At 40.4% G+C, this 14,582-nt stretch overlaps 1 protein-coding gene across 2 annotated transcripts in view; it reads left to right on the forward strand.

Annotated features, from left to right (window-relative positions):
• Positions 1-14,582, forward strand: part of LOC139763036 (uncharacterized) — a 25,390-nt gene continuing 10,808 nt past the window's right edge. The window contains exons 1-4 of one of the 2 annotated variants that reach the window (XM_071688576.1): positions 1-68; positions 5,684-6,828; positions 7,088-7,278; positions 8,518-8,632. In XM_071688576.1, the coding sequence (XP_071544677.1) occupies positions 5,698-6,828; positions 7,088-7,278; positions 8,518-8,632 (1,437 nt within the window). In that variant the 5' untranslated portion in view covers positions 1-68; positions 5,684-5,697. Of the gene's footprint in view, positions 299-5,683; positions 6,829-7,087; positions 7,279-8,517; positions 8,633-14,582 lie in introns of both variants that reach the window. The other variant, XM_071688575.1, reaches the window with a different exon arrangement.

Here is a 14,582-nt window from a genome sequence, read left to right on the forward strand (position 1 = left end):
GGGATTTAATATCTCTCCTCGCAGTGTTTGTTTACATCATCGTAGAGCTGCAGACTTGGAGATTTAATGTATTTAATTAAGTTAAATAGCATGTACTTACCCTTTAATTTTTGCATCCTTCGCTGTTTTCTTTTTTTATTTCGTGTTTCACATATTGTAAAAGTTTGAAATGTTTTTTTTTTAGTGCTTGCATGACCCCATACGTGTTTGAAACATTGAGGGTACCGTATACAATAGAACATTTAAGAATTATCAGTTAAACTGAGATGGAATAGGAATATGTGGAATAATTTTAAAGGTAAGGAAGTTTGTGACCTTCTCAGATAATGTTTCCCTTTTCCTTGTGGAGCTAGAGATTAGGCAGGTCAGGAGAGGTAACCTAGAGTCACACTAACGTTGAATTAGTGCCCTAGTCATGTGAGGTTAGGGTAGATTGTCAGGTTAGAGATTGTGTTAGACAGGGTAAATAAAAAAGGATGAGAGTTGGTTGCAGGCAAAAATGGTAGTATGCAACCTGTAGAATCACATGTATCTATGTAAGGTTGAAAATATGTGTATTTTAAGGATGTACTTTTATTTACAGACCCAAATCTGATGTTATTTCACAGAGTTAAAGCTCTCATCTCATATCATCATTATCAATGTTTAGTTATATAAAAGTGTGCTTTGATTATGTAAAAGTGTACTTTGATTCTTCTACTTTGATAACTCTGGAATTTAATAGGTTAGGTAATGAGAAAGTATCTGTTTAGGGTCACCAGTGAAATAACATGGATTCTTATAAAACGTATATTAGGAGACTACTTACACTATATGAGATTGATTCAGACTGGGAAGCTGATATATTTTTGTTTTATATGTGTCAAAGTTACGTATACACCAGATGGGCAGAGCTCTGAATTATTAGGAAATTGTGAGTTAGAAGCTCTTTGCACCTACTGATTACAGTGTACTGAATCAGGTGATAGCTATAATCTACAACTGGAGAGATGTCTATGGCATCTCAAAGTAATTTTGGATCTTCATGCTATGCATAACAACATTCCAAAATGAGTGTTCTTTGGATGACTGAAAACAGTCACATGGCTCTTGTCCACATTTTAAAGAGCTTTTATTTTGGAACAATTGCATATCTCAAATAATAATAAGTAAAAGTAATCTTGTAAAAGTGTGACAAAGTTGTTTACGTTCAGTGACAGTCATGAAAGGTGTAATCCACGGCCGAAGACAAAAAATAGCACCAAAAATATAGTTATATAATATAATGAAAACTTTAAATGCTAACAATAAATCAAATATTTTGATACTGTGAACAAAAAACTATTAAATCTCATCTAATACAATCAAAATTTCTCCCATATCCCTGGGGATAGGGAAGAAAGAATACTTCCCACACATTCCTTGCGTGCCGTAGGAGGCAACTACAGGGGACGGGAGCAGAGGGCTGGAAACCCTCCCCTCCTTGTATTTTACCTTTCTAAAAGCGGAAACAGAAGAAGGAGTCATGCAGGGAGTGCTCATCCTCCTTGAAGGCTCAGATTGAGGTGTCTAAATGTGTGTGGACGTAACCAAGATGAGAAAAAAGGAGAGATAGGTAGTATGTTTGAGGAAAGGAACCTGGATGATTTGGCTCTGAGTGAAATGAAGCTCAAGGGTAAAGGGGAAGAGTGGTTTGGGAATGTCTTGGAAATAAAGTCAGGGGTTAGTGAGAGGACAAGAGCAAGGGAAGGAGTAGCACTACTCCTGAAACAGGAGTGGTGGGAGTATGTGATAGAGTGTAAGAAAGTAAACTCTAGATTGATATGGGTAAAACTGAAAGTGGATGGAGAGAGATGGGTGATTATTGGTGCATATGCATCTGGGCATGAGAAGAAAGATCATGAGAGACAAGTGTTTTGGGAGCAGCTGAGTGAGTGTGTGTGTTAGTAGTTTTGATGCACGAGACTGGGTCATAGTGATCGGTGATTTGAATGCAAAGGTGAGTAATTTGGCAGTTGAGGGAATAATTGGTGTACATGGGGTGTTCAGTGTTGTAAATGGAAATGGTGAAGAGCTTGTAGATTTATGTGCTTAAAAAGGACTGGTGATTGGGAATACCTGGTTTGAAAAGAGATATATTCATAAGTATACATATGTAAGTAGGAGAGACGGCCAGAGAGCATTATTGGATTACATGTTGATTGATAGGCACGTGAAAGAGAGACTTTTGGATGTTAATGTGCTGAGAGGTATAACTGGAGGGATGTCTGATCATTATCTTGTGAAGGCGAAGGTGAAGATTTGTAGAGGTTTTCAGAAAAGAAGAGAGAATGTTGGGTGAAGAGGGTGGTGAGAGTAAGTGAGCTTGGGAAGGAGACTTGTGTGAGGAAGTACCGGGAGAGACTGAGTACAGAATGGAAAAAGGTGAGAACAAAGGAGGGAGGTAAGGGGAGTGGGGGACAATCACATGTTTACCAAATGGCATCCTTGCTTCGTCTCTTCGATGTATATCAACTGACTGTTATATTTCTCTCTTGTGTCTCCCCTGATGATGTGATTATTACACAAATGTGCACTTGGGAACTTTTCGTGTTTCATTTTCCCCCGTGGACTCATAGGAATATCTTGATCACGCGCAAAACTGTGATCCTTTCCGTACATGTGTATATATGTATATGTCTGTGTGTGTATGTGTATGTATACGTTGAGATGTATAGGTATGTATCATTTGCGTGTGAGGACGTGTGTGTATAAACGTGTATGTGGGTGGGTTGGGCCATTCTTTCGTCTGTTTCCTTGCGCTACCTTGCTAACGCGGGAGACAGTGACAGAGGAAAAGCAAAATGTATATGTAAATGTCTGTGTATGTATATGTATGCATACATTGAAATGTATAGATATGTATATGTGCGTGTATGTATATACATGTGTATGTGGGTGGGTTGGGCCATTCTTTCGTCTGTTTCCTTGCGCTCCCTCACTAATGCACGAGACAGCGACATAGTATAATATAATAATACTTTTTATTTATTTAGCCACATGGTTTCCCTTAAAATCACAGCCTCACCTTATAATGCACATTTAGTTTTGGAGTATTTATTTATATATTACTTTGTCGCTGTCTCCCGCGTTAGCGAGGTAGCACAAGGAAACAGACGAAAGAATGGCACAACCCACCCACATACAGATGTATATACATACACATCAACAGATGCAAATATACATACCTATACATCTCAACGTATACATATATATACACACACAGACATATACTATCTGCCTTTATTCATTCCCATCGCCACCCCGCCACACATGAAATAACAACCCCCTCCCCCCGCATGTGTGTGAGGTAGTGCTAGGAAAAGACAACAAAGGCCACATTCGTTCACACTCAGTCTTTAGTTTTCATGTAATAATGCACCGAAACCACAGCTCCCTTTCCACATCTAATCCCCACAGAACTTTCCCAGGTTTACCCCAGATGCTTCACATGCCCTGGTTCAATCCTTTGGCAGCAGGTTGACCCCGGTATACCACATCATTCCAATTCACTCTATTTCTTGCACGCCTTTCACCCTCCTGCATGTTCAGGCCCCGATGACTCAAAGTCTTTTTCATTCCATCTTTCCATCTCCAATTTGGTCTCCCACTTCTCCTCGTTCCCTCCACCTCTGACACATATATCCTCTTGGTCAATCTTTCCTCACTCATTCTCTCCATGTGACCAAACCATTTCAAAACATCCTCTTCTGCTCTCTCAACCACACTCTTTTTATTACCACACATCTCTCTTACCCTATTATTACTTACTTGATCAAACCACCTCACACCAAGCATTTCATTTCCAGCACATCCACCCTCCTCTGCACAACTCTATCTGTAGCCCATGCTTCGCAACCATATAATATTGATGTAACCACTATTCCTTCAAACATACCCATTTTTGCTTTCTGAGATAATGTTCTTGACTTCCACACATTCTTCAGCGCTCCCAAAACTTTTGCCCCCTCCACCACCCAATGATTCACTTCTGCTTCCATGGTTCCATCCACTGCCAAGTCCACTCCGAAGTATCTAAAACACTTCACTTCCTCCAGTTTTTCTCCATTCAAACTTACCTCCCAATTGACTTGTCCCTCAACCCTACTGTACCTAATAACCTTGCTCTTATTCACATTTACTCTCAGCTTTCTTCTTTCAAATGCTTTACCAAACTCAGTCACCAGCTTCTGCAGTTTCTCACTCAAATCAGCCACCAATGCTGTATCATCAGCGAACAACAACTGACTCACTTCCCAAGCTCTCTCATCCACAACAGACTGCATACTTGCTCCTCTTTCCAAAACTCTTGCATTCACCTCCCTAACAACCCCATCCATAAACAAATTAAACAACCATGGAGACATCACACACCCCTGCCACAGACCAACATTCACTGAGAACCAATCACTTTCCTCTATTCCTACACGTACACATGCCTTACATCCTCGATGAAAACTTTTCACTGCTTCTAACAACTTGCCTCCCACACCATATATTCTTAATACCTTCCACAGAGCATCTCTATTAACTCTATCATATGCCTTCTCCAGATCCATAAATGCTACATACAAATCCATATGCTTTTCCAATTATTTCTCACATACATTCTTCTTTTCTAAGTGTTTCTCACATATATTCTTCAAAGCAAACACCTGATCCACACAACCTCTACCACTTCTGAAACCACAGTTCTTCCCCAATCTGATGCTCTGTACATGCCTTCACCCACTCAGTCAATACCCTCCCATATGATTTCCCAGGAATACTCAACAAACTTATACCTCTGTAATTTGAGCACTCACTTTTATCCCCTTTGCCTTTGTACAATGGCATTATGCAAGCATTCCGCCAATCCTCAGGCACCTCACCATGAGTCATACACACATTAAATAACCTTACCAATCAGTCAACAATACAGTCACCCCCATTTTTAGTAAATTCCACTGCAATACCATCCAAACCCGCTGCCTTGCTGGCTTTCATCTTCTGCAAAGCTTTTACTACCTCTTCTCTGTTTACCAAATCATTCTCCCTAACCCTCTCACTTTGCACACCACCTAGACCAAAACACCCTGTATCTGCCATTCTATCATCAAACACATTCAACAAACTTTCAAAATACTCACTCCATCTCCTCACATCACCAGTACTCGTTATCACCTCCCCATTACCCCCCTTCACTGAAGTTCCCAGTGTACATGTGTATATATGTATATGTCTTTGTGTGTACATATATATGTATATGTTGAGATGTATAGGTATGTATATGTGCACGTGGGGATGTGTATGTATATACATGTGTATGTGGTTTGGTTGGGCCATTCTTTCGTCTGTTTACCTGAGCTACCTCGCCAACGCGGGAGACAGTGACAAAGCAAAATAAATATAAATAACAAAGTGAAAAAGTAAGAAGCATTTTATGAATATTAAAGTTCATGTCTAACATCTAACATACTGGGCATGGTTCCTAGAGGATGTGTGTATAATTTTCTTAGGTTGTATTCACTTGATTCATCCCATAGAATTAGAAAGTGAGTGATGATAAATAGGAAAAGTGAACACAATATAGAACTTTAATAATTCTCAACAAAACATTTTTTTTATGATTCATTTCATACTTTGAGTTTGCTGCTTATTGTAATGTATGTTTTAATCTTTTTAGGGATATCTCTTCTCATGAATAACATGCGTAGGACTCCAGCTACTGAAGACATGGAGGATCCCACAAATTCAGCATCAGAGGTACAGTCAGACTCTGAGGCAGAACATACAGATCCTGACTCTGATGACAGTGACCTATATGGTGACCTAGAATCTTCCTTGTCTCAGAGGTTGCCTCAAAATGTATCAGGTGATTCAGATGTAGATGATTCTGACATATTTACAGAACTGGGTATGCCAGTTGATCATGGTAGTCCATTTAGTAAATGTGATGTTACACAATCATGTGAAGTCAGTTCTGAGGCAAATAAGGAATCTATCACTGATGATATGAAGAATGAAGTCAGTGGGAATGACTGTATAAAAGATTACGTTGTACCTAAAACTGCAGTTCCTGAAAAACGAAATGTCAAAACAAGCAATCAAAGTGATGGTGATGTTGTTGCCAGTGAGACTAATGTTAGTGTACAAACTCTCAAGAAATGTAAAGATAAAATGATTGAATGGGACAGCGATAAGTGTAGAACTTTTGAAAATGTGCTAGCAACAACAGCTGCATTAACTGAGCAAGTGGGATTTGGAAAAAAAGTCAATGCAACAGCCACTTGTGGTTCAAGGGAACGATGTGACCGACCATTGCCAAATAAAGAGGTACAGTTTATTTTGTCTTGTCTTGCGCGTGAAAAGGGATCGTCAGGAGAAAAATCAATAGATGTGAATGTGAATGCCAGCATATCAAAACAGAATGGAGACTGGACTTTAAATAAATCAGCCCCCTCAGTAAGTGACACTGATAAACTGAGTACAGTACCAGAATCTGTTCGATATACTTGTAAGTCGAGAGAGAGAGATAAAAAATCAACAGAGAATTTTAGTAGTGTTAATGAGACATTGACTAATGCTACAGATGTAAATGTTAGTAACAGAATATCATCACAAGCCAGTAGTGTAGAAGAAAGGTATTTAACTACGAACAAAACTGTATGTGCTGCAGATTTTATGATGAATGATGAATCAGGCAAGAGCTTCAGAACTGGACCTGTAAAATCGACTAAAAGACTGAGAAGGAAAAGTGAACTTAAGGATAAGGCTGATTCACAAATGGATCTCTTTGAGGACTTTCTTGTTGGTAGAGATAGAGATGAGGTGAGTGAAGTGTTGACTTTGTTCTTGTGATTTATGCATTTTGTGCTGATTTGGAACTATGAAATTGTTTTAACATGTAAATGAAACTGTTACAAGAATCAACTGTAGACTTAGTGCAACTGAATTTTTATACTTATGCATTTGTACATTGGAGGTATATGGTTCATTCTGTTTCTTTGATTTTCTCTTGTGAAAATATCTGAGGCTGAGAGCATTTGTATTTATTTTCCTCCTATTAATACAAACTAATGTATTGCAGCTGGCTCAGGAAGTAGCTAGACTAAAGTTAGAAAAAGAAACCCTGGAGAAACAGCTGGATGAATCCCAAAATCGGTGTATAGATTTGGAAAGTGATAATGAGATATTGCTGTCCAATATATCAGCTCTGTGGAAGACTGCAATGTCCCAGTTGCGTAAGAAGTGCAGCGAGCTAGCTATGCTAAAAAGAGAGTAAGTAAACCACATTGATAGAGATGGGAAGTGATAGTTAAGGAGTGGATGACTGAGAAAATTTGTTACATGTTTTATTTCATTTTATATCTGTTGCTTCTTTCAAGTTGCAGTTTTTCCTTCCATATTATCATTTATTTTCTTGATATACTTGCTAAAATAGCCATTTTTTTAAAAAATTTATTTGTTTCTTAGGCAAGCAAGTTTGAATGATAGCTTGACTAACATGCACAGATCAGTAGAAAATCATATAATACTGGTATTGTAGGGATGGTTTCATTGCCAGTGTTTGTGGTATATTCTGTATTGACTTAAGTATGGGGTGTTTGAGGTGTTAGGAGGATTGAGTGAGTAAGAAATGATAGTGCTAGAGACAGGTGTAGTTGCAAGAAGAGTTTAGTTGAAAGAGCTGAAGAGAGCATGATGAAGTGGTTTGGACATATGGAGAGGATGAGTGAAGAGTAGCTGACTGAGAGGGTGTATGTGTTATATTTCAGAAGGAGAGGCTATAAGGTAAAAAAGGAAGCTGAACTGGAGATAGAAGGTTGGAGGGAAAGATACTTTAATGGGTAGGGCCTCACCATGCAGAAGGGAGTGAGGCATGCAAGAGATAGAGTGAATCAGAATGATGTGGTACACAGGGGCAACTTGCTGTCAGTCAGCTAATCTAAATCACATGAAGTAGTTTGGAAAACCATAGGAAGGTCTTTGGGGCTTAACTGTAATTAGGGGGCACAGGTTTTGGTGAATTATACATGAAAGCTGGATATTGGATGTGAGCAATGAGGCCATTCTTCATTTGTTCTTGATACTGCTTCATTATATGGAAAATGGCAAACAAGTATGAAGAAATTGAAATCAAATGATACTGAACTTTGCCTTCTTGTGGTTACACACTATGAATAGGAAATCACCTTTAGCAAGCCTCTATCTTTGTCAGTAGATTAAAGGTAGTACAGTTTCATGGAGGAACTCTCTCTGCACAGGAGATCATCATTTCTCTACTGATTGGAGCACATCCTTGAAGCTTCATTTACCTAGGTAAAGGGCAGGACTTTGGGTAAGAGGTTTGGTGATATGTATGTCTGTGGAGAGAGCACAGGAGCTCTATAAGGAGGGTCCTAGGGTTGTATGTTTGAAAATTGAATTACTGTCTTTGTTTTTGCATGCATAAACATCATTTTACAGAAAAGGTAAAGATGTAGGTATTAAAATTTTTATTCGTAACATTAATCTTAGGAAAGAAGCAATCATCTTCCGGCGAGCCATGCGTCAGGTTCCTAAAGATGAGCTGGACCATATCATTTCCCGGATTGCTGCATACAACAAAGATGAGTTCTGTACCTTTATGAAGGTAAGTTGTATTATCATTTCTGTAATTGGTTTACGCCTGCTTGGTTGATAACTGTAATCACTGCTTTCTGAAAAATTACTGTTACAATCCACGGGTATAGCCACTTCAGTGGCTGTCATGTGTCACTCCTTTATCTCCCGTGACTATCTTTTCTTTCTGCCATGCCAACATGTTGGATGCTAGCTTTCAGTCCATAAACATACAAGCTCTCCATCTGACACATGACAACAGTTGACAATATGTAACTCATTCTCTGTAACTGTAGATATTCCTATGCTAGCCCTGTGTTTTGGTAAACTCTTGTTGTAAGTGCTCTCTCTTTCTGTATCTTCCTTGTGCAGTGAGCACCTCATGCTAACCCTGCCATTTTGGCTAAATCCATTGGTACTGTTATGTAGATAGTCTTTGTATCAGGAGGATTATTGATGGCTGTGTAGTGAGCCAGTGATTCAGTGACTTTCAAGTGTCACTCTTTTGTTCCGGGTAGCTGTCTGTTGGTACTTCCTCACCCACATTTAGGCTCCAGGCTTTCAGTCCGCAAACATACAAGGGTACCTAAATGCAAGCTTGTCCCATCCAATACCCTTATAAAAAAAACTTAAAATTTTTGCTGTCAAGTTCCTTGCTAAGTTTCATGGTTATTCTGTCTTCATTTTTCAAAGAAGTGTTCTTTGCTGACATCAGACTTTTTACTTTTTTATGTTGGAGGCTCCACTTGCTGACAAAAGTGCATGACAAAAGTCCACATCAAGGTCAGGCTTTTATTGAAATATAAGGAAATTAATGAAAGTGAAAAGAAGGGACAAGTATTTATGACTTTTGGAGGAAGTGAAAAATCTGTCTCTTAAAAATGCCAGGTCATAGTTATTGGGAAAGACATGAGAGTATAGAGAGTTCCAAAGCTTTTAAGTTGTAGGGAAAAAAGTTACCAAGACGCCCCACCCTAGAGTTGCCAACAGCCACATAGTGATGCATTAGGATTGCATGGCCAAGCTACGGATGGGGATACATAAGCAGCTAGCTCTTAGGAGAGAAAAACCAAAGTAACACTTATGGAAGAGGGAAAGTGAACCAACATTGCGGCACAGGGCAAGTTGGTCAAGTTATTTAACCTGGGAGAGTTATTAAGTTAGACCGCTTTCAATTCAATTCTGTCTGATTTGAAAACTTAAAGATTGACTGTGTTTATGAAATATTCACTTATTATTATGTTTACATGTTTTTATTATTATTATTTTTATAACTATACTTAATCATTCTTTTCTGCGTCAGCAAGGTAGCACCAGGAAACAGACGAGGAATGGCCCATCCACTCATATACACGTGTATATGCATAAATGACCAGACATGCCCATATACATACAAGTACATGTAGATATAAACATATATGGGAACTTCAGCGAAGGGGGCTAATGGGGAGGTGATAACAAGTGGTGGTGATGTGAGAAGGAGATGGAGTGAGTATTTTGAAGGTTTGTTGAATGTGTTTGATGACAGAGTGGCAGATATAGGATGTTTTGGTTGAGGTGGTGTGCAAAGTGAGAGGGTTAGGGAGGATGATTTGGTAAACAGAGAAGAGGTAGTAAGAGCTTTGCAGAAGATGAAAGCCGGCAAGGCAGCGGGTTTGGATGGCATTGCAGTGGACTTTATTAAAAAAGGGGGTGACTGTTGTTGACTGGTTGGCAAGGTTATTTAATGTATGTATGATTCATGGTGAGGTGCCTGAGGATTGGCGGAATGCTTGCATAGTGCCATTGTACAAAGGCAAAGGGGACAAAGGTGAGTGCTCAAATTACAGAGGTATAAGTTTGTTGAGTATTCCTGGGAAATTATATGGGAGGGTATTGATTGAGAGGGTGAAGGCATGTACAGAGCATCAGATTGGGGAGGAGCAGTGTGGTTTCAGAAGTGGTGGAGGATGTGTGGATCAGGTGTTTGCTTTGAAGAATGTATGTGAGAAATACTTAGAAAAGCAAATGGATTTGTATGTAGCATTTATGGATCTGGAGAAGGCATATGATAGAGTTGATAGAGATGCTCTGTGGAAGGTATGAAGAATATATGGTGTGGGGGGCAAGTTGTTGGAAGCATTGAAAAACTTTATCGAGGATGTAAGGCATGTGTACGTGTAGGAAGAGAGGAAAGTGATTGGTTCTCAGTGAATGTAGGTTTGCGGCAGGGGTGTGTGATGTCTCCATGGTTGTTTAATTTGTTTATGGCTGGGATTGTTAGGGAGGTGAATGCAAGGGTTTTGGAGAGAGGGGCAAGTATGCAGTCTGTTGTGAATGAGAGAGCTTAGGAAGTGAGTCAGTTGTTGTTTGCTGATGATACAGCGCTGGTGGCTGATTCATGTGAGGAACTTCAGAAGCTGGTGACTGAGTTTGTTAAAGTGTGTGAAAGAAGAAAGTTGAGAGTAAATGTGAATAAGAACAAGGTTAATAGGTACAGTAGGGTTGAGGATCAAGTCAATTGGGAGGTAAGTTTGAATGGAGAAAAACTGGAGGAAGTAAATTGTTTTAGATATCTGGGAGTGGATGTGGCAGTGGATGGAACCAAAGAAGCGGAAGTGAATCATAGGGTGGGGGAGAGGGCGAAAATTCTGGGAGCCTTGAAGAATGTGTGGAAGTCGAGAACATTATCTTGGAAAGCAAAAATGGGTATGTTTGAAGGAATAGTGGTTCCAACAATGTTGTATGGTTGCGAGGCATGGGCTATGGATAGAGTTGTGCGAAGGAGGGTGGATGTGCTGGAAATGAGATGTTTGAGGACAATATATGGTGTGAGGTGGTTTGATCGAGTAAGTAATAATAGGGTAAGAGAGATGTGTGGTAATAAAAAGAGTGTGGTTATGTGTGTAATAAAAAGAGTGTGGTTGAGGGAGCAGAAGAGGGTGTTTTGAATTGGTGTGGTCACATGGAGAGAATGAGTGAGGAAAGATTGACCAAGAGGATATACGTGTCAGAAGTGGAGGGAACGAGGAGAAGTGGGAGACCAAATTGGAGATGGAAAGATGGAGTGAAAAAGATTTTGAGTGATCGGGGCCTGAACATGCAGGAGGGTGAAAGGCATGCAAGGAATAGAGTGAATTGGAACGATGTGGTATACCGGGGTCGACGTGCTGTCAGTGGATTGAACCAGGGCATGTGAAGCGTCTGTGGTAAACCATGGAAAGTTCTGTGGGGCCTGGATGTGGAAAGGGAGCTGTGGTTTTGGTGCATTATTACTCGACAGCTAGAGACTGATTGTAAACGAATGGGGCCTTTGTTGTCTTCCTAGCGCTACCTCGTGCACATGAGGGGGGAGGGGGTTGTTATTTCATGTTTGGCAGGGTGGCGATGGGAATGAATAAAGGCAGACAGTATGAATTATGAACATGTGTATATGTCTGTGTGTGTATATATATATATATATATATGTATATGTTGAGACGTATAGGTATGTATATTTGTGGGTGTGGACGTTTATGTATATACATGTGTATGTGGGTGGGTTGGGCCATTCTTTCGTCTGTTTCCTTGCGCTACCTCGCTAACGTGGGAGACAGCGACAAAGCAAAATAAATAAATAACTAATATTTATTTTATTTATTTTGCTTTGTCGCTGTCTCCCGCGTTTGCGAGGTAGCGCAAGGAAACAGACGAAAGAAATGGCCCAACCCACCCCCATACACAATGTATATACATACATGTCCACACACGCAAATATACATACCTATACATCTCAATGTACACATATATATACACACACAGACACATACATATATACCCATGCACACAATTCACACTGTCTGCCTTTATTCATTCCCATCGCCGCCTCGCCACACATGGAATACCATCCCCCTCCCCCCTCATGTGTGCGAGGTAGCACTAGGAAAAGACAACAAAGGCCCCATTCGTTCACACTCAGTCTCTAGCTGTCATGCAATATTGCCCGAAACCACAGCTTCCTTTCCACATCCAGGCCCCACACAACTTTCCATGGTTTACCCCAGACGCTTCACATGCCCTGATTCAATCCACTGACAGCACGTCAACCCCGGTATACCACATCGATCCAATTCACTCTATTCCTTGCCCTCCTTTCACCCTCCTGCATGTTCAGGCCCCGATCACACAAAATCTTTTTCACTCCATCTTTCCACCTCCAATTTGGTCTCCCACTTCTCCTCGTTCCCCCCACCTCCGACACATATATCCTTTTGGTCAATCTTTCCTCACTCATTCTCTCCATGTGCCCAAACCATTTCAAAACACCCTCTTCTGCTCTCTCAACCACGCTCTTTTTATTTCCACACATCTCTCTTACCCTTACGTTACTTACTCGATCAAACCACCTCACACCACACATTGTCCTCAAACATCTCATTTCCAGCACATCCATCCTCCTGCGCACAACTCTATCCATAGCCCACGCCTCGCAACCATACAACATTGTTGGAACCACTATTCCTTCAAACATACCCATTTTTGCTTTCCGAGATAATGTTCTCGACTTCCACACATTCTTCAAGGCTCCCAGAATTTTCGCCCCCTCCCCCAACCTATGATCCACTTCCGCTTCCATGGTTCCATCCGCTGCCACATCCACTCCCAGATATCTAAAACACTTTACTTCCTCCAGTTTTTCTCCATTCAAACTTACCTCCCAATTGACTTGACCCTCAACCCTACTGTACCTAATAACCTTGCTCTTATTCACATTTACTCTTAAGTTTCTTCTTTCACACACTTTACCAAACTCAGTCACCAGCTTCTGCAGTTTCTCACATGAATCAGCCACCAGCGCTGTATCATCAGCGAACAACAACTGACTCACTTCCCAAGCTCTCTCGTCCCCAACAGACTTCATACTTGCCCCTCTTTCCAAAACTCTTGCATTCACCTCCCTAACAACCCCATCCATAAACAAATTAAACACCATGGAGACATCACACACCCCTGCCGCAAACCTACATTCACTGAGAACCAATCATATATATATATGTCTGTGTGTGTATGTATATGTATACGCTGAGATGTATGGGTATGGATATGTGCGTGTGTGGACATGTATGTATATACATGTGTATGTGTGTGGGTTGGGCCATTCTTTCGTGTTTCCTTGCTCTACCTCGCTTTCTTCTTTCACACATTTTACCAAACTCAGTCACCAGTTTCTGCAGTTTCTCACCCGAATCAGCCACTAGTGCTGTATCATCAGTGAACAACAACTGACTCACTTCCCAGGCCCTCTCATCCACAACAGACTGCCTACTCGCCCCTCTCTCCAAAACTCTTGCATTCACCTCCCTAACAACTCCATCTATAAACAAATTAAACAACCATGGAGACATCACACACCCCTGCTGCAAACTGACATTCACTGAGAACCAATCACTTTCCTCTCTTCCTACTCGTACACATGCCTTACATCCTCGATAAAAACTTTTCACTGCTTCTAGCAACTTGCCTTCCACACTGTATACTCTTAATACCTTCCACGGAGCATCTCTATCAACTCTTATCATATACATATGTACTTTTTCATTCCTGGCGCTACCCCATCCCACAGGAAACAGCATCGTTACTTCTTGCTTCAGTGAGGTAGCACCAGGAAAACAGACAAAAAAAAGGCCACATTCGTTCTCACTCAGTCTCTAGCTATCATGTGTAATGCACGGAAACCACAGCTTCCTATCCACATCCAGGCCCCCACATACCTTTCCCTGGTTTACCCGAGATGTTTCACATGCCTTGGTTTGGTCCATTGACAGTACATTGAATGTTTACCTGCATCTATATATATTTCTAGGTGGTAATTTTGTTTTATGACTTAGAATATGGGTGTAAGTTTTTGGACATAAGGTACCTTTGTTAATTGATCTCAGTGTAAGAAATGGGTTATAATGGTAACTTTGTTAATTGATCACAGTGTAAGAAATGGGTTATAGCATACCTTTTGTGTGTTCCCC

The sequence above is a fragment of the Panulirus ornatus genome, chromosome 46 (assembly GCF_036320965.1).
Source record: "Panulirus ornatus isolate Po-2019 chromosome 46, ASM3632096v1, whole genome shotgun sequence".
NCBI lineage: Eukaryota > Metazoa > Arthropoda > Malacostraca > Decapoda > Palinuridae > Panulirus > Panulirus ornatus.